The sequence below is a fragment of the Fusarium fujikuroi genome, chromosome FFUJ_chr06, assembly GCF_900079805.1.
Source record: "Fusarium fujikuroi IMI 58289 draft genome, chromosome FFUJ_chr06".
Lineage (NCBI taxonomy): Eukaryota > Fungi > Ascomycota > Sordariomycetes > Hypocreales > Nectriaceae > Fusarium > Fusarium fujikuroi.
In genome coordinates this window covers 1,173,307-1,191,560 of record NC_036627.1, presented here as the reverse complement: position 1 = coordinate 1,191,560, position 18,254 = coordinate 1,173,307, and the positions used below count along the sequence as shown (strand labels likewise).

The following is an 18,254-nucleotide window of genomic DNA, read 5'->3' as shown; positions in this document are numbered from 1 at the left end:
CCCAACACCACTACATGATCCACTGCCCATTTCTTCATACTCTTCTTGCCTTGGGCTATCTCCAGGTCATCCTTCATGTTCCATTATAAACTTTTCATCTTGTTGACAAGATTGTTTCATGTACAAATCTCAGCATCTGACAAAATATCCTCGCTCAACCTTCACTAACATCACCTCCACTAACATCAATCTGTCTCGTTATCTCCTTTAATTCTTGCCATTTTTGAGCTTCTGCCACAAGTTGAGTCTCTTGAGTTTCCTTCGAGATTCAATCTTGGTCGAATCTGTTCGTACAATATGAAGGCAGCCGGTCAACTCGGAAATGAAGGTCATGTGGGGAGAGTTGGATTGCTGAAACCTCTGAGCTCGCACCATCGACTTTTGAACCTAAATGAGACATTAGCTAGTGGTTTTGCTAGGAATTCAAATGAATTGCTTGTCCTTACCTTACGGCCGAGTAACTGCCATTCATAGAAGCGATCAAAGTCGCCCCAACCAAGTCCAACTCCTGGAGGGCGCTTGTATGAAACGATGTGACTCCGGCACGTTGCCGAGAGGACACTGGTACTCATATCTGACGGTCTGACGAAACTTTCGGAATGAGAGATGTAAGCTCTCTCTTGGGGATCCGGTCCAAGGACTCGGCCCGGTTGCCAATATAGCTGGGGACGCGGTTCGGTCATTTCTATGTCCATACTTCCATCCTGCGACTCCTATTCCTCAGGCCTGGAAAGAGCTACTGCCCCATCTGCGGGAGTCTGTCCGTGGTTGACCGTGATTGCCAGTCCCGATATCTTGATCCCTTTGGCGAAGATGTTCGCAGTGCTAAGGAAGGGTTTATCTGCGTCCCAGACATCCTGCAGTTTTGGGATGTGACGGTGATCCAGATGCTCCGTCTTCTTTGGCAGGTAGCAGTCCGGGTACTGAACCCCGTAGTTGGCACTCTGTCTAAAGGGGGGCGCTGGTCGTCGGCTGTTTGTCGAGGGGTAAAATCCAGGATGCTCAGCAGGCCGGTGAAAGTAATGTGACGAGTAGCCTGGGTATTTCATCTGCTCATAATCTTGAAAAAAAGTGTGAGGGTTGAAGGTCTGGAACTTTTTAGGGAATGAAAATGGATTCTCTCGTCGAAATGGATTATCGTAGATTTCAGGGCGGTCCTGGAAGGACGAAGGCCCATCTTGAAAGCGAGCACGTTTCTTCGGATGATGTTAGCTAAGCCACCCTGATCATTCGCACGCTGCATCTTTAGAGATGCATCATTTTAGGAGGGACTCACAGAGTTGGTGGCTACATGTCCTGTTCTTAGCTTTCTTCCGCAGAAAATGGCGCCATTAAGATTGTTGATCGCATAGCTAGCATCGTCATGATGATGGAAGCGAGCCCAACACCAGCCGCCATGAGATCTTTCTCCGGCTTCAGGCCAGTAAAGTGTGCATGATACTCCATGATTGTGAAGAAATTGTTCAAAGTCGGCTGGGCTGGCATCGTAATGAACGTTCCCAACGTAGATGACGAGGCCCTGGTACTTGTCATATTCTTCCACATCACGGGGGCGTTTGCGTGTAGCCATGTCTGTAAGAATCGGTACCGAGGAAGAGGTTTTCAGAAAAAGGTGCTGATGTTGTTTTGGCTAAAAGAGAGTCATCTCTGCGAGTGGTGAGAGGGAGTTGTGAGGGGTTGAATGTTGGCGGAAGGAGGGGGTGTGCTCTTTCCTTTTGAAGATCAGACGAATTGATGCCTGCCTTCCACTTACCGCCGGAGTAACACTGCCTGCCATATGCGGGGCTATAGAGGTCGGGGCACTGAAGAAAGAATTTCGATTTTTTCTGTTTGATCTGAGATGCCCCTATTCACCTTATGGTGCATAATTTAGGTATCAAAGGCTGCAGGTTGCATGCAAGAACAATCAGAAAGATGATGCAAAGCCTCAAACGGCTGAATTCACCCACAGATTCTCCTCCCACGCATTGTTTTTTGTTTTATATTCTATATTTACCTCAGCCTCGCTTTATGGCTTCTGACTGTGATCTTGTAGCTGATGGCTGCTGTTGCCGATCAAGTGACGTACGATGCATGACTAACAACCCAAGTTAAGCAACCACCTCAATTCACCTCAACAACTTCACAGTTTCTAACACAACCTTATTCACTTTCCCTTATTTCTTCTCAAAATGACAACTAGAAATCTCCATAAAACCTGGAGAGACGTCATGTTCGAGCAATATCAAGCCGGTCTCGAGGCAGATTCCCCCTTTCCAGTCCGTTACCTCATCTTTGTCTACCAATGGAAGGCCTCAGGGAGCAAGAAAACACAAGACCTTTATATAGGGTGCCAAAATAAACCCAGTAAAAGATATAACAAACCTAGTATAGATATTCTAAGTTTATGTAGAGTTACCTAAGTCTTTTTGTCATTTAGGATCAAGGTCTTGAGTTTTCTTTCCTCCCCTAGGAAGGATATCTTCATCATCATCCCCAACAAGATCGATGTAATGACCTTTCGCCGAGCTATCCTGGACTTTGTACGCTCTAGAAATAGAGAAGAAGATCCCACTTTTAGCAACGAGCATATTTCAGTGTGGCCGCGGAAGACTTTTCGCGAACGTCAGGAAGAAGAGTCTGCAAAGGAGACCAATGAGTCTGGGTTCTTGGGGTAGAACAGAGCTATATTTTGTTCCTGACGGCAATGAGTCCTATCGTACTTCATTCCGACCTCAGTTCTGTGGTCCTCGAGTAATCAAATAAACGCTAGATTAGGCCCAGTACTGTGCTATCCCACCGCCTTCTCTTGACGCTGAAACTCAAGTGGGATTCCACCATTCAACGCCCGCTGACTGCACATTCTCCGGTATTGTTTCCTGATGTATCGTATATCCATGATCCAAAGACTTATCCTTTAGTCAACAGCCATACTAGTGAATGACCAATTGTGCTCAATATGGACAACAATGTCCATCCATCCCCTCTCACGAAACTCAGACTCGATTCCATCAATAATCTCATCCCACTTGGTCTCGTCGGAATCTTCAAGGCATCCAATGTACACAGTGATCGGGTTTTCTTCGGGCTTGGAGAAGCCTCTTCTGGTGAGGGCGAGAGTGCTTAGAAAGTTGCGTGTTGCGTAGGAGGAGTCGAGATGGCGCTTCGCAACAGCTCGAATGTCATCCCATGGTACATCTTCCTCGACCTCGCCGATGTACACCGTCTCGTACTTTTGCGGCGCTATCATCTCAACATGAAGGCCTCTTTGGATTGCGCTTCGGAAGTGTGTCTTCATGGCATCCACGATTTGTTCAACTGCTTGCGCCCACTTTGTCTTGCTGTCTTGCTTCCATGGTGATTTGATCAAGACAGTTGGGTTCATTCGACGTACGACCAGTTCGATTTCAGTCTCTGGCTCTAGTATGTTGTTCTTTTGGGGGATCCTCTCAACTCTATCAAAGATTTGGCCTTGTCGATCCTGGATACTGGACGGTAGTTGGGTTCGTGAATTGTCTAGGGGCAGTCGAGGAAGAGAAGGCCAGGCGGCGCGATATCTGATGCATATAACGGGCTGTTCAGTGTCCATCGCCATGGGCGGGTCAGTTCTGGGGGCGGGGTAGTCCATTGAGTGATAAGGATGTGTGATGAGGAAAGTAAATTGATCCGGGAGAAGACTTGATGCTCTTTATATGCCCAAGGCCAGTCTCGGTTGACGAGATCACTGTTCACGTACGTAACTTCCTCTTCAGTGACTCACAAAACTTAAACAAAACGCTTTCTTGACGCCAATGCCCTAACCTTAACATCCATAATCTATGTTACACGTGCCCAGTTACTGCTTTCCATTATCCTTCAAACTTTTCACTCGATAGCACATTCATGCCGGTTCGCAAACTGCCCAAAACGCACTCATCCTTGGCCTAGAGATCGGAATTAAATGCAGACATATAAGACTCTCATTGCTGTCCCTATTTCCCTTTGTCCACGCTTGTGCTTGTGTTTGTGCTTGTGTTTGTACTCGGAGGCGCCATTGGGACCATTTGGCGCGGAGGAATTGGCCCAACGACGGGGTACTACTCTGGTCGTGGTCTCTTGGCTCCATGCGGGTTGCCCCAATCGCCGCCTCCCTGGTTCTGGTTGAAGCCAAAGCCGGGGTTGAAGTTGGGAGGCATTCCTTGGAAGCCTGCACGTGTTAGTTTTGCACTCACAAAGACTTGTCTGTCTACGAATGAGATCACTTACCAGGCATACCGTTAGGTCCCATCATGCCCATGCCCATATTTCCAGGCATCCCCATAGGCATCCCGCCCATGTTCCCACCCATATTCCCACCCATGGGGTTCATACCCATCATGCCTCCTCGACCGCCTCGCATACCACCAGGGCCACCACGCATGCCCCCTCCCATCATGCCTCCGCGGTTGTTGAAGCCAAAGTTACCGCCACCACCGCCGCCACCCATTGGTCCATTGTAACCGCCTCCCATGTTATTGTAGCCACCCATACTATTGTTGTTGAAGTTCCGGTTGTAACCGCCTTGGTTCATACCACCACGGTTGTAGCCTCCACCCCTTCCTCCTCGGAAACCACCACCAAAGTTACCGCCGATATGACCGCCGCCTCTGTCATTGTTGTATGAGCTGGATGGTGCACGGCTTTGATCCTTGCCTCTGGCAGGGGCGTCTTTGGGTAGGGTCTTGAAGGGATTGTTGGTAGTGGCCCAGTACGTCAAGGTGAGCTTCTTCTGGGCCCCTTGACTTTCAGCTATAATCTGTTCGATACGACGCTTAATGGCAGTAGATGCTTGGGGCGAGTAGAACTCGATGTAAGCTTGGCTACGAATATGTCAGTCATCTAGGTCCCGACATGGAGCTAAGAAAATCGTACCCCTTGCTTTTGCCATTGACCTTGTGTTCGCTGAAGGTGATATCCTTAATCTCATCCTCGCAGTCGGCTTCTCGCGCCCAACCTCGAATATCATCATCTGTATTCCACCAGTTAAGTTCCGAGATCATGAGTGAAGTTGTCGCAGATTGGTCAACTGGTCGACCATCATCCTCCTGTTTCCTCTTCGTCCCCTGTTGAGAGCCATGCGCTTGATGATGACTTGAACTGTGGCCATCTCCCGCATGGTGGCGGTTGTCGGCGTGGTACTCTTCCATGTTCTGGTCACCGTGGCTATCCCTTCGATCATCACCTCGGTGATGGTCCTGGTTATTGTCATCGCCTCGGTGGTCATCTTGCTGCTGGTCGTTGCTCTCATCGCCGTAGATATCGATTTCGAAGTCTTCTTCAGCCATTTTTACCGACTTAAAGCACTTGGCACAGGTTAATGCCGTGCAGAGATCTGGGGAGTAATGAGGATATTGTCAAATGTGATAATTAGGCTGCCTGCGAGATACAAGAGTTGGCCTCTGGTCTTTACACATAAGTTATCAGCCATTGAACGTTCCGTCGCTAACAAACGCCGCCCGCAAGACTCAGAGGCCTTGTACACCCGAGAGAAATGAATTGGACTGGAAGCTTGCAATACGTACACTCCTCGTAACAAGATTGGGGCCCTATTATAGGTACAACCCCTGATATGATGGTTCTTGACTCAAGATGCGATATCCAGGACGAAGCTCTGTGCTTGCAATCCTCGCTGTCTAGCTCCCGATATTCCGAGCGAGCGCTCAAATACAGATGGGGAGCAATGGAATAGAGGATGCCGTCAGCCCGATCAATGTCCTCCTTTCCTAAACCTCGATATCGAAACAAATCGCGATCGGGCTCGTTTCGCGAAGAATCGCCTAGCTATAGGGATCTACGTGTGTTAGTGATCCCAACGCTCGTGCTCCAGTGTCGACTTTGGTCGATGATTGAAATCGGGCTCTGGCGCGCTCTAAGCTTGGTCGCAAACAAGACAGGTAAAAGAGCAATTTGTCGTAGTCAGAGCGTGAAAACACTTTGAAACTTGGACCAAGAATTTGTTATGAGAGTAGACGACGATGGAAAGATGAAGGAAAAGAGGTTAGCGGATGACGGAAGGAGGAAGAGAGCTTCACGCTTTCTTTTCTGGGGAAGAGCTTCGCAAGCAAACGGAAAGCACTGCAACTCGCGGAAGCTGGCGTCTACCTGCTAGCGCCTGCGCGTTTGGGGCCCGGGGAAATAAGCTGGGAAAGAGAGCAGACACAGGCCTCGGGGGGGAAGAAAACAGCGAACCTTACTGTAAGGTGTCAAAATAAACTTAGAAAAAGCTATCCTAAGCTTATGCTCTATTACCTAAGTCTTTTTGTCACTTAGGATCGAGGTCCTGTGTTTTCTTTCCTCCCCTAGACAGGCACAGCGCCTTCCTTCCCCACAGGCCACATGGCTCCACTGAAATGTAACTGTCAGGCAAGCTCAAGTCCAGGCCACGGGTCATCTCTCGGCCCGAGCCAAAGCCAATCTGGTCTTGCCCCGAATTGGAAATTAGATAAGTCAATTGTTAACACGTCGTCGCATGAGAGGAAAGGCCAGAGAGCAGAGCTGTGCTGTCCACTAGATTAGCTAGGATCACCACCAAAAAGAAGTCCCCTTTAAACTTCAACTCTCCTTTCTTCAACCCCTCGCGACTCCGACTCAATTCGACGACTCTAGCTTTTCTTCTACTCAACGAAGCTACATCTCTTCTTTCGCGGCATCTAATTTTAATAACTCCCCTTTCTTTTCCACATACACACACAATATGTCCGACCAGGTTCAAGAGATCCTCGAGGTTCCCTCCGAGTTCGTCAAGGACGGAGTTCAATTCGTGCGACGATGCACCAAGCGTATGTCGACTCATTGCGCACTCACATCTTTTACCTCTACTAACATACCACTCTACAGCTGACCAGAAGGAGTTCCTACGACTCTGCCAGGCTGTTGGCGTCGGTTTCCTCATCATGGGCGCCGTTGGCTACGTTGTCAAGCTGGGTATGATATCCAATCTCCTTCAGGTGTACCGTTCTCTAACATGTCCTCAGTGCACATTCCCCTCAACCACGCTCTCGTCGGTAGCGCATAAACGATCACACGATCAGGCGATGAAGAGATTATAGATAGTGGCGACTTGACAATCCAAAAACCCGCACAGCGGGGTTAGACGCGAGGGCCAACAATTTTCTTGCTGCGAGTACGTTCACTGGGGCGGAGTTAAATGAAATTATGGCGGGCACGCGACACACTTCTTACGCTGGAATTCGATCGAGCGCCGCGAGGATGAGAAGGATGTGCTTTCACGTCTAAGGCGCGGTTTGCATGGGGTTGAGAGACATCCTTTACAAAACTGCTGGCTAAACTGACCAATTGTACAAAATATATCCAAAGTTGTTTCTTGCAAACTTGACCTAACGCACCCCATATGTTGAGTTCTGGTATAGCTCAGGTTGTTCCTTGAGCAAGTGGTTGACACTCTGGCCCATCGGTGGTTCTCCTTCATCATCCACGTTGTCGTTATACGAGTGTAGCGTGCACGTTCCTCTTGCCATGTTATATCCATTCCAAGCAGACGCTGCTGATGTTAGCTAATGTTTTCCAGCGAAAATCGGGGAACATACCAACAAGGAGAGGGGCAGTGGGATGCCAGCTTGCATCGCGGACACAAGTGCCCCAATTGCCTGGTTCATCGAAATGGTAGAAGCGGTGTCGATTATCCATTGGACGAGTGCGTATAGTAGCTTTCTTAACATCTATGATTCCAGCCAAGCTCGCATCCATATTCCAAATGTATACCTTGCCATCGGTACTGCCCGAGTATACATATCGTGAATTAGTGGACGTCGGGGGTGAAAAGTGACATCGTATAAGAGTTCGAAGGACCTTGTGGCCTCGGAAGGTCACAAGCGAATTATCATGGGGGTGCACATCCCAGTCCTCGTCGTCATATATGCCACCCCGGTAATCGAAGCCACTGGTGTTTGCATGTGCTGTCGGATCAAGTTCATTGAATCGATCGGTTGACATGGCCATTCGTATATCCCATAGTTTCATTGACTGATCTTTTCCGTTACTGAGAATATACCGTCCATCTCCCTTACTGTCGATGTATGTCAAGCCTTCGATGTGGCCGACAAAAGCGCCAGCTTCTCGGTGATCACCCATGCTTCTCCGATCCCAGACCTTGATCGTTGTATCGTCGGAGCCCGAATAAAGTATGTGCGGTGACATCTTGTCAGCAAAGCACACGGCATTGACATCATCCGAGTGGCCGCGAACGTGGTGAAGAACTCTCCGAGACTCGATGTCATATACCACGATTGAGGCCGCGCTCGTTCCAGCCACCAGTTCTCTTCCATCGCCTGAGAACCTGACAGACCAGATACCGAAGCCGCGTCGCCCGTGATATCCATGTGGTGGGCCGTTGTCTAAATCCAGTGTATAGGGATCTCCAGTATCATTTGGATCCGTAGGAGCTATGGAGACCATACTCTGGATTGAAGTATACGCGAGCCATTTGTTGTCGGGACTTAATGATGCATCTGTGAGTGTCCATTGTCCCCATGGGTAGCTGACTGTCTTGTAATGCTTCCAATTGTATGGGCTGGAGGTGTCGTACATTCGTACTTTGAAGTCTTGAGAGCAGGCAAAAAAGAAGTTTCCATCGTCCGAAAACTGTCCAGAATACACGGGGTCGTCGAAGTGAATGATCTTCTCGGCTCGTGATTTCGGTAGCAGACTCTGGACGCTGTCAGTCAAATCGTCTTGATAGAAAGGTCTGGGCTCATGCCTGGTTGATAAGCGCATTATTTCGTATCCTATCTTCGCGATTCCCCAGGGCCAACTCCCGCTCGAGCATCCTCACAGCAAGTGGCCTCTTTGCTCTGGGGTTGTAGTTATTTGCACCAAATGCTCCTGATCGCATAAGCTTCAAGCCCTGCTCACTAGGCACTTTCGGGAAGCGATTCGGGTCCTTGGGTGTTAGACGTCGGTTGAAAGGCCAGTTGTTCAAGAACTCGGCGTCCTCCCCAGGATTATCTTGGAATAAAACACTGGTAAGATCGGGGCTCTGCATCAAGGCAATAAGTTGTCTCCGTGTTAGCAGTCCTGTTCTAGCACCGGCTGATTTCATCCCCAGTGTCAGTCATGTCTTTCATGATCGCTCAAAAGCCGAGACTTACTCCGTACAATGTTTACGAGTCGTTGCGTATCAGTGACTCCTTCAATCTCGTCCTCGTCTTCGTCGTCGTCGTCGTCATCACCTCCATTCTCTAGCAATGTTTCAAGGTCACGAACATCTATATGATGTGATTAGTGAAACTTGGTATTACTCAAGCACCGGTTTGAACTTGCCTTGAAGATCGTCTTCATCTTCTTCATCGGGTTCATCCTCGTAGTCTGGGTCTTCCTCATCCTCGGCTTCGTCTTCATCCATTGGCCAGTGATAAGCCGGTGACTCCGATGATTCACGTGTGCTCTCATTACGGTTCTCTTCGTCACTTGCATCCGGTGAGAGCGGTTGCGAACTCCTCTCAACCTCGAGGGGCGCCATGTTTCAAGTGGGTGAGATCTGGTGAATCGTGTGAAGGTCGAGATGAAAGCAGATAAAGAGTGCTTGCTAAGCACGAGAGCTTGGAGGGGCGATACGGTGAGATAGAAGTGATGTGGTCGGAAAAAGATAAAGTAACTATACTACAGGTTGTACGGGAGCTTCAGGAAATACAGTCTTCACAGGGATCACGGCGGGTTAATAAATTATCAATGATGCGATGAGTGTGATGCTTCAAGACAGGTACTGCTCAGTTGGGTGAAGTCAACTTAGAATGGGGAGCTCCCGGAGCTTGTGACGACATCAACCGGAGATAAGATAAGCCCCGCGATGAACTACCCTGGACTCAGATTCTGGCAAATTGGAGTTTAATATAACCTCGTGTTTTGATATCAACTGCATATTCGGACACATCAGCAGAAGATACATAAGTTACACGTGGTGTTCTTAGGATAATGCCTTTTCAATAACGGTGGGAGGTCAAAACTGCAACGATCTTCATTTTGGAAGTGTCACGATGTTAACAATCCGACGACGCCCACCTACTTGACGTGTGTTCATCATCAACGTGCTACATGGAAGTGTGACCAATACTGGAATCGCACACAAAAAAAGAGAAAGGATAAACAAGAAAGATCATCCCAACTCAGTGGAATATCTGATATAATACTCTTGCGCCTAACTAACCCGGGATAATTCGCTTTAGGACTCGTTCATCCATATATCGGATCCATTGACCGTTCCAAGACACAACTCGCCCATCCTTTCCACGTCCAGCCTATTGTAAAAGTCCAGAAATGATCGCAGTTGTTCAAGGCGTCTCAAAAGCTGAACAGGGAGTGAGTCGAGGTGTACATTGATAAGCCGCAACTGAGATATCTCGTTTATTGGAGACGAGGGCACAGGAACATGACAACAAAGAGCGTCCCTACTAAAGCAACTACGATGCCCAACTCTCTAGACTTCCTACCTAGGCCTGAGCTGATGAATCGGTCCTTTCACAATAGCATCATGGACGCGAGGAAATGACCTCCCCAATTAAGCAAGTATTTCTGGTTCCAGTATCAAAATTGGCGGACCCAAGGTGCTCCAAGAGATGCAGCAGCGGCTTGGAGACTTGTCTGGAAAAGCATGATATCAATGTGGTGTAAGCCAAGATGTGAGAAACGATGGGCTTCCGCGCGTTCAGCTGAGAACTTTTCCCCTGCGTCAATGGTTCAAAACAACTGTGAGGACCAGAATATTATTGCCGACATCCGATGCTGCTTGGCAGCTCGTGTTTGTGGTTTCAACAGACAGCCCAAGATTCAGTTGATGGAATGAATTGGTGCCAATTTTGGTGCCACGATTCGTGAGTGGACGCAATGTCTAAGGAGTCCCTACCGAGAGCACGAGACTCGCTGTTCATGATATTAATATTATCAGGAAATTGCTTTTTGCTTGCAGCAAGTAAATGGATAGTGTCGTTCTCTGGATTTGTAAATGAGTGACCCCCCTGTTTAGCATCCATCATGGAAATGCCACTTCCGCCCCTGAAGCTTGGGTAAAAATACTTGGCCCCTAGGCAAAATAAGGCTTAACGCCCCACGGCTGGGGCCACGTCGCCACAGAACTTGGACGTCCTAGACTCCTAGGGTCCTCCTTCAGCAGGGTGACATCCCTGTAGCCAGTATTTTAGGCTCGTTCAAGGCTGCAGCTGTTGGGACGGGGCAGGGAGAGGAGTTTCCTCCATCGTATCGAGTACGGAGCGGATCTTCCATTTGGTTGCCCCTATGTAAATCCAAGCCAATCCAGATCACCCAATTCAATATCCAAACCTCCATCTTCATTCCTGTTCCAACCTTGCAGCTCCCTTTTTGTCTCTTTGAATCAAGTAGTCAACGTGTAGCTCGATCTTGGCTCCGCACGTTGATCGCCTTGCGGGAGACCCCTTTCTTATTCCCTTTGGTGTCTGTAATTGTCTGAAGTCAGCATCAAGGGCTATCTCCGCAAAGTTTATTCTACCTACGCTACGTTACACGCGACTTCGATTGTCGCAAGGTTGTCAGCTTCAAACTTTACTGATCAACCATCCTTTTCGACGCTCTGTTCCTCCTTTTGAATTGCGGCCTCGACCGCCGACAGTTTTTGCGACCTGACGAACGAATCTCTTGAATTCAACAACAACGATCCCAACTGCCCATCATGAAGATCCGAACCACACACTCGCCTTTAGTCCTTCTCCTTCTCCCTGCCGTAACAAATGCGCTCGCCTCCAACGATATTGCCGACCTACCTGCTCCAGGAGTCGCGATTACAGAACAGACCAATGACTTGCCCCAGGCCGGCGTAAAGCGCCATGATATTCCAACGAAATATGCCCCCGTTGATGGCAGAGACGGAAAGCCTCACCACGGACCTTTTATCGAAATAGATGATCACAAGAAGACCCCTGAAGTGACCCTTGAGGCTGGTTCCGACACTGCAGCAGGATCTGGCTCGGGGGCCGCAGCCGCAGCCGCAGCCGCAGCCGGAGCTGGAGCTGGAGCTGGAGCTGGAACGGGTGCATCAGCAGGTGCAGTAGCTGGCACAGAGCCCAAAACTGGAACCGAGGCTGCTCCCAAAATCGACAGCAACCCAGATTCCCTCCCTGGACTCAAAGGCCGACCCGAAGACCCGACTGTCGTAGATGGCGAAAAGATACCCGAAACCAATGATGGTGTCATGTTCGACACTAACCGAGTCCATGCCCAGGAAGGCACCACTGGAACTGAAGGCGGTGTGACTGAGAGATCCAGAGCCCGAAAACTTGAAGAGGATCTCGCTGGCGAGGAGACCTTCAGGAAACCCTCATCACCCAAGGAGGCGCCTCCTCTGCCACACAGTGAAGAGGAAAAGATTCGAGCTTCTGGAGGGGACAAGGCCAAGGAGCTTGGCGACGACACTGGCAGCGCGAAGGTAGAAGACGTTGTGCCCAAAGCTGCAAAGCCTGTTCTCAGCAATGATGATAAGCATGATTACACTGCGGGACTCGAGGTGAGCAAAAACCGTCATCTGTTGTATCGTAAATACAGCTAACAATTACACAGAAACCTGCCGATCTTCCCGACCGACCCGTTGGACAGAACAAACCCGTTCAAGACTCAACAAAGACTGAGCCCATCGATCTGAGCCGAGGGAAGACACACGATGGACACCATGATGACGAGAGTATTATCCAGCCATTCCACTCTTTTGTGCTATCCTTCACCATGATTCTGGTCTCTGAAGTTGGTGACAAGACGTTCTTGGTTGCAGCTCTCATGGCTATGAAGCACGACCGTATGGTTGTGTTCACTGCCGCTTTTGGTGCTCTTCTTGTCATGACTGTTCTTTCGGCTGTTCTGGGCCATGCAGTTCCTACTCTCATCCCCAAGCGTGTCACCAGTTTTCTCGCTGCTGGTCTCTTCTTCGTCTTCGGTGCGAAGCTGCTGCGAGAGGGTATGCAGATGGACCCTAACGAGGGTGTCTCTGCTGAGATGCACGAGGTCGAACAAGAGCTTGCCGAAAAGGAAAAAGAGATGGGCCGAAAGCGAGGCGACTCTGTGTCTGCTTACACTCTTGAGATGGGTATGAGTGGGAACGGCCGCAGGTCTCGACCCAGCAACCGTCTAATGTCTCCTCCTCGATCGCCTTCTCAGTCACCTGTACGAGATATTCGCTCGAGCTCGGGTGCTGTTGCCAGCATTGTCCAGGGTGCTACCAACCTCTGCTCTCTTCTGCTTAGCCCTGCCTGGGTTCAGACATTCATCATGACCTTCCTCGGCGAGTGGGGTGATCGAAGCCAAATTGCCACTATTGCTATGGCAGCCGGTCAGGATTACTGGTGGGTGACCTTGGGTGCTACGTGCGGCCATGCCATCTGCACTGGTGTTGCTGTTATCGGTGGTCGAGCTATTGCCGGTCGAGTCAGCCTGAAAGTTGGTAAGTCAATAGTCTATAATCCTCTTGTTGAACCAAATGAGCTAACACTCTGTAGTCACTGTGGGCGGTGCCACTGCTTTCCTTATCTTTGGCGTCATCTACCTCCTTGAGTCTCTCTACAGCTAGAGGTGTCTTCTCGAATGCCAAAATTTCTTTTCTCGCTAATAGACCACGGTTTGAGGACCTATCGTCATCTGAGACCATTTGCCTACTTGACGCCTAACTCGTTGTAATTTTTAACGGCCTCTCTTTTTTCTGACAGGAACAAGCGACCAAGGGACCAAGATCTTCGGGCGTACTCTGCTGGGGTAGATCTTTTGTATAATTACGTGGCTGAGACAATCTCAGCCTCATGTTCGATTCAGTGCACATGGACACTGATCTCCTTTGCCAAGACGCGTGGCTTGGAGTATTGGGAAGGGGAATCAAGACTAAGAAAATGTACGCAAGGGAGGAGCAGGAGCTGGAAAGGAGGTGAAAAAGGGGAGAGAATCGATTGAACTGTTAATCAATTCCTTGTATGAAATGTTGGGAATTGCTTCAAGCTTTGTACGGAATGGAAAGGAATGAGCGTGAATGATATTCATGGATTCGAGCTACGATTAGCTGTAAATGGCAGCTGTCTCGGTATAGCCGTGATAACATATTAATGTACGATGAGGCATCACAATACGTGTCCGGATAAGAAATACTGCTCCTCGTGTAAACATTACGCCAATGCACATAGAGGCTTCCACGTGTTCATCGGTATCAAGTCACTGCATGAATGATATTGAAAAGGAGCAGGTCATTTATCTCCACCTGTCCATCATCAAATCTGCCAGAGGTATATCCTTCTATCATCTGTCCTTGATCAACGACCGGACCCAAGCATCCTTCAAGTTCAGAACCCCTCCCTCCTGTTAACATCCACCAACTGAACAAGACTCCGACAAATCCTTCAGCCCTGGGTTAGAAAACCCCAGCTCTGAACAAACTTTGACAAATTCGTCACCACCCGTAAGTGACCTTTCATTTTCTTCATGATAGACCTTTCCGGTCTTTCTTTTCCCACCGTAGAACGAGGCAGTAAAAACAACATAGCAAGAATGAGTAAAAGCAAAGCAAAAAGTAAACCTCCTCAATCATCGTAAAGGTATAGCGTAGTCCCCATTTTCCAACATTGGGAATACATGCGTGGTATCTGACAATCGATCTCAAACATCTTGATGTGCTCTCACAAGTCGTTATTGAATCAAACAAATTCTCGTGACAATTGCCATTGGACTGGTTTTCAGATCTCTATACTGGAAAAGATGCGCTTCCTTCAAACGTTTCTGTCGTCATTCATATAATCCTCCTCCCCCATCATGCCATGGAGTTCTGGGTATCGTAGTCTGACGTTCAATCCTCATCCTCTTCGTTGATCGGGGCAGGTGTTCGTCGTTCCGTACGCCTCTTAGGTCGTCGGTGTCGCGAACTACTGATGTTACTGGCCGAATCATCAGGCATGATGTCAACATCATCAAATGCCCAGTCATCATCACTTCCCGGATCACGATCACTTTCGCCAGCCCAAGCCGGGCGCTCATAGCCCGAGGCTTGGGAATTTCCAGAGTTGGGGCCGGACAGCACGTCAATACGACGGCGGTTCTGCAGGTTCTGCATCAAAGCAGCTCCTCGCTGACGCAGTGCATTCCGGACAACTTCGGCCTTCTTGTGCAATTTCTCGAAGGCATCCTCCAATGTTTCCATTCCCTTATAGATCTCTCGTTCAATCTCTGCAATGGCTGCCATCTCCATCTCCTCATCGTTTGAGACAGCCTGTCGACTTCCAGGCATTCCTGTGGTGTTGACACTGACGAATGACGCTGGTGTTGTACCTCGTGAGTAGACCGAAAAAGGAGTCGTGTTTCTCGAACTGAACGACGATGAAGCTCGAGGTCCAGGGCTCATCGTTCGGGTATTGTAATAGGCACTAGCGGGTGTTGGTCCGCGCGATTCATTATGCGGAGTTTGTGGCACGTCATCATCAGCTCCTGACCAGAGGAAGCCGTCGAAGCGACCAGAGATGAGTATCTCCCACTCTGAATTGTTAATGTTGGAAAGTGCAACGAGGAGATCATGCGTATGCGGGTTCTTAACCAGATACGTAGCCGATTCAGCGTCTCGTGGCACTTGCTGCAATCTGTATAGCCGCTGCAGGGCCAGGCCAGTCTTGATGAGAAAATCTGTTCGTGGTCGATGTCCAGGTGTAGGGGCACGAACTGACGACTTGAGCTCCTTCGAGCCAGTCATGATAGCGTTGAAGTAAGGGCGGTCCTCAGGGTCAAGGTTTGTGAGGATAGCAAAGGACAATGTCTCGTCATCGACATCTTGGGGAGGTGGCACTGGAGTTTCTCCAGTGTTGGATAGCCATCGGTCGACAGCAGAGCGAACCTTCTTCGACTGGCGAAGATAGTGCTCCCTAAACTCCTCCGCAATATCAGGGTCCAGCTGGACAGGTGACTGAGGTCGAGGAGGCCTATCACCAGAGATTTCAGCAGCCTTGGTACCAACTTCGGCAAGATCAAAGGGCGGCCACTGAGGGAGATCAATTCGACCGCTCACCCACTCCAACACATCGCCCCAGTTGAGACCATCGTGAATTTCATGGGGGCTATCGCACATGATGCAAGTGCAACCATGAGGAGGTAGGTCGCGAGAAAAGACATTTTCGAGGCGGTCCAACAGCCTGCGAGCAACAGAACGGTGTCCGGTAGCAACGGCAATCGAGCCCTGCTTGCTGAGTACTGTGTTGTACTGGTCTAATAGATTATGGAAGGGGGCAAATAGGGTGTCTGTGCCGACCAGAGGTGGGTTTGAAGGTCGGTTTCCGTTTTGACGGGGTAAAACAGAAAGGAAGTTCTTAGGGGCTGTGTAAGCGAGTCCACCGTTCTGAAGCAAATAATCGACTCGCGGCATATCGTGAACATCGAGCGCGGGAGGGGGGGGAGGTGGTGGAGGTGGAGGAGCAGCACCAAAAGCAGACGCAGGCGTAGCCGTCTTCGAGTGCAGATTCGAGTCGACATCTTGGACGTCGATGACTGAGGGAGTCTCAGGCTTGGCATCCGGGTATCCATGAGGAAATGGGGCTTGTGTTGGTGTCCTGGGAGATGAATCCTGAGCACTTGAAGGAGAAGATGCTCCATCGACATCATACCTTCTGTGACTTCGAGTAGATGATGTTCGGTGAACAGAGCGATGAGAAGAGCTAGATGCTCGGGAATCAGAACGGCGAACCTTGTCGCCAGAGCGGCGCGATGAAGACTTGACGTAGGTAGCTTGGCTCGAGACTCCAGACCGACGACTCACGCGAGACCGCTCCTCGTTTCGTGATGCCGAGCGAGATAGACTTGACACTCTTGATTTTGGCTGTTCAAGACCAGCCTCGGCTGCCGGGAGTTCTTCTGTAGGCGTTCGGATCCTTGGGGTTTCCTCTCTAGGTGTCTCAACCTTTGGTGTTTCATTTTCGGGGGCTTCCTCTTTTGAGTATTCTTCCTTGGCTGGGTCCTCTGGTGTCTCCTCGTTCACTGCTGTTTTGTCCGCATCGAGATCAGTTCGGGGCGGACTGAGCGGCACATCTGGCTTGCCGCTGTCAGAACCCTTGGGGGATCTCGAATCTTCGGTATATGGAGCAGCCGTAGGTTCAGGAGTTGACGGTTTGGGACTACGTTGGCGAGGAAGAGACAGGGAGTCGCGACTAACGATGGCCTCCTTACTGTGTGCCTTGCTGAAAGACGGGTAAGGCACTGAGATGCGATCAGAAAGTATGGAGGTGGCAGCTGTTGACGTCCTGGCCATGTCTGAGCTGGCCAAGTCACTGGTCGAAGCTGCACGGTGATGGCGGTGGTGTTGCTCGTCGCTGTCCCTTTCCCTACGGTGACGGTGACGGCGACTAGATGTGTGAGAAACGGTGTCGCTCACCTCACTGAGCTTGCTTCTAGAAGAGCGTGAGGTGCGATGTCGGCGACGCTCGCGGTCGGGGTCCTTATGCTTTTCCCGATCATGGTCTCGGTCGCGATCTTTGTGGTCCTTTCGTTCAGACTTGGAGCGTCTTGGCTTTTCGCGTGGCGGCTCATCGGCTGGGACCTCGAGGTCGTGGTCCTTGGAGGACATGGTGGACCATGGAGATGTGGTAAGAGTATCGTATGGCGGATGGTGATTTTGCGGTTATTCGTGGTTGTCGTCGACAATTCCAAGGGTGTGCGGTTCAAGAAAGCGGTCAAGAATAGTGGGCGCAAGGAGGAGTAGATAATGATATCGCCGTATGACAAGTTAAAAAGCGAGGATTAAGCAAAGTGAGATTCAGGCTGTAAGAGTGAGAATAGTTGTAATGTTGGGCGACTTTGGTTACAGCGAAGCAAAGGAGAGTCGTGAAGAGGGGATGGTTGTACTGGCTGTAGAAGTGTGTGAGGTGAGGCGCATTGAATGGAAGCAAGCTAAGCGCAGTGTCAGGCTCCCGTCGGCTTGGTTGGTTCTTTCCCTGCAGCCCAGGTCTCAGATCAGGTTCCGGGAGAAGAATCAGGCACTAAGGCAGGACAGAAAGACCCTCAAGACATGCACTTTAGAGAGTAATTCATTCATTCCTCTCCCTATTCATGTTTCTCACCGTCAGAAGAACCCGCTGTAATGAAATGCGGGCGATTGACTCAATGCTTCCTGATTTAGAGTCGCTTACTGTATTAGCTCCCCAGCCTGCGATTTAAAAACTCGTTTAATAGGGGATCGGAGAGCTTGGACTTTCGCTTGGGAGTAAATTCAACGGCGGTGATCAACTGTAACTGCAAGGGATCCCACGTAGCTACAACAGATGATGTCA

General features: G+C 49.7%; 9 protein-coding genes; 3 read left to right on the top strand and 6 right to left on the bottom strand.

The window, feature by feature from the left end:
* Positions 1–207: 207 nt before the first annotated feature.
* Positions 208–572, bottom strand: FFUJ_05709 (uncharacterized protein; the record flags this gene model as incomplete). XM_023578952.1 has 2 exons in its annotated part: positions 208–387; positions 447–572. 2 exons carry the CDS (start codon positions 570–572, stop codon positions 208–210), a joined length of 306 nt encoding a protein of 101 aa, XP_023431873.1.
* Positions 573–713: 141 nt separating this feature from the next.
* On the bottom strand, positions 714–1,570 carry FFUJ_05708 (uncharacterized protein; the record flags this gene model as incomplete). XM_023578951.1 has 2 exons in its annotated part: positions 714–1,196; positions 1,277–1,570. The coding sequence occupies 2 exons, from the start codon at positions 1,568–1,570 to the stop codon at positions 714–716; spliced, it is 777 nt and encodes a 258-aa protein (XP_023431872.1).
* A 601-nt stretch (positions 1,571–2,171) lies between these two features.
* Positions 2,172–2,657, top strand: FFUJ_14923 (uncharacterized protein; the record flags this gene model as incomplete). XM_023578949.1 has 2 exons in its annotated part: positions 2,172–2,290; positions 2,453–2,657. 2 exons carry the CDS (start codon positions 2,172–2,174, stop codon positions 2,655–2,657), a joined length of 324 nt encoding a protein of 107 aa, XP_023432790.1.
* A 239-nt stretch (positions 2,658–2,896) lies between these two features.
* On the bottom strand, positions 2,897–3,574 carry FFUJ_05707 (uncharacterized protein; the record flags this gene model as incomplete). The annotated part of the gene is made up of 1 exon (XM_023578948.1): positions 2,897–3,574. The coding sequence occupies one exon, from the start codon at positions 3,572–3,574 to the stop codon at positions 2,897–2,899; it is 678 nt and encodes a 225-aa protein (XP_023431871.1).
* A 481-nt stretch (positions 3,575–4,055) lies between these two features.
* On the bottom strand, positions 4,056–5,282 carry FFUJ_05706 (related to heterogeneous nuclear ribonucleoprotein HRP1; the record flags this gene model as incomplete). XM_023578947.1 has 3 exons in its annotated part: positions 4,056–4,165; positions 4,225–4,817; positions 4,870–5,282. 3 exons carry the CDS (start codon positions 5,280–5,282, stop codon positions 4,056–4,058), a joined length of 1,116 nt encoding a protein of 371 aa, XP_023431870.1.
* Positions 5,283–6,691: 1,409 nt separating this feature from the next.
* Positions 6,692–7,012, top strand: FFUJ_05705 (probable protein transport protein Sec61 subunit gamma; the record flags this gene model as incomplete). XM_023578946.1 has 3 exons in its annotated part: positions 6,692–6,776; positions 6,835–6,921; positions 6,972–7,012. 3 exons carry the CDS (start codon positions 6,692–6,694, stop codon positions 7,010–7,012), a joined length of 213 nt encoding a protein of 70 aa, XP_023431869.1.
* A 322-nt stretch (positions 7,013–7,334) lies between these two features.
* Positions 7,335–9,475, bottom strand: FFUJ_05704 (related to WD repeat protein; the record flags this gene model as incomplete). XM_023578945.1 has 5 exons in its annotated part: positions 7,335–7,498; positions 7,545–8,664; positions 8,789–9,045; positions 9,105–9,192; positions 9,263–9,475. The coding sequence occupies 5 exons, from the start codon at positions 9,473–9,475 to the stop codon at positions 7,335–7,337; spliced, it is 1,842 nt and encodes a 613-aa protein (XP_023431868.1).
* A 2,181-nt stretch (positions 9,476–11,656) lies between these two features.
* On the top strand, positions 11,657–13,540 carry FFUJ_05703 (FT27-like protein; the record flags this gene model as incomplete). XM_023578944.1 has 3 exons in its annotated part: positions 11,657–12,487; positions 12,541–13,414; positions 13,470–13,540. 3 exons carry the CDS (start codon positions 11,657–11,659, stop codon positions 13,538–13,540), a joined length of 1,776 nt encoding a protein of 591 aa, XP_023431867.1.
* A 1,257-nt stretch (positions 13,541–14,797) lies between these two features.
* Positions 14,798–17,551, bottom strand: FFUJ_05702 (uncharacterized protein; the record flags this gene model as incomplete). The annotated part of the gene is made up of 1 exon (XM_023578943.1): positions 14,798–17,551. One exon carries the CDS (start codon positions 17,549–17,551, stop codon positions 14,798–14,800), a length of 2,754 nt encoding a protein of 917 aa, XP_023432789.1.
* Positions 17,552–18,254: the final 703 nt, after the last annotated feature.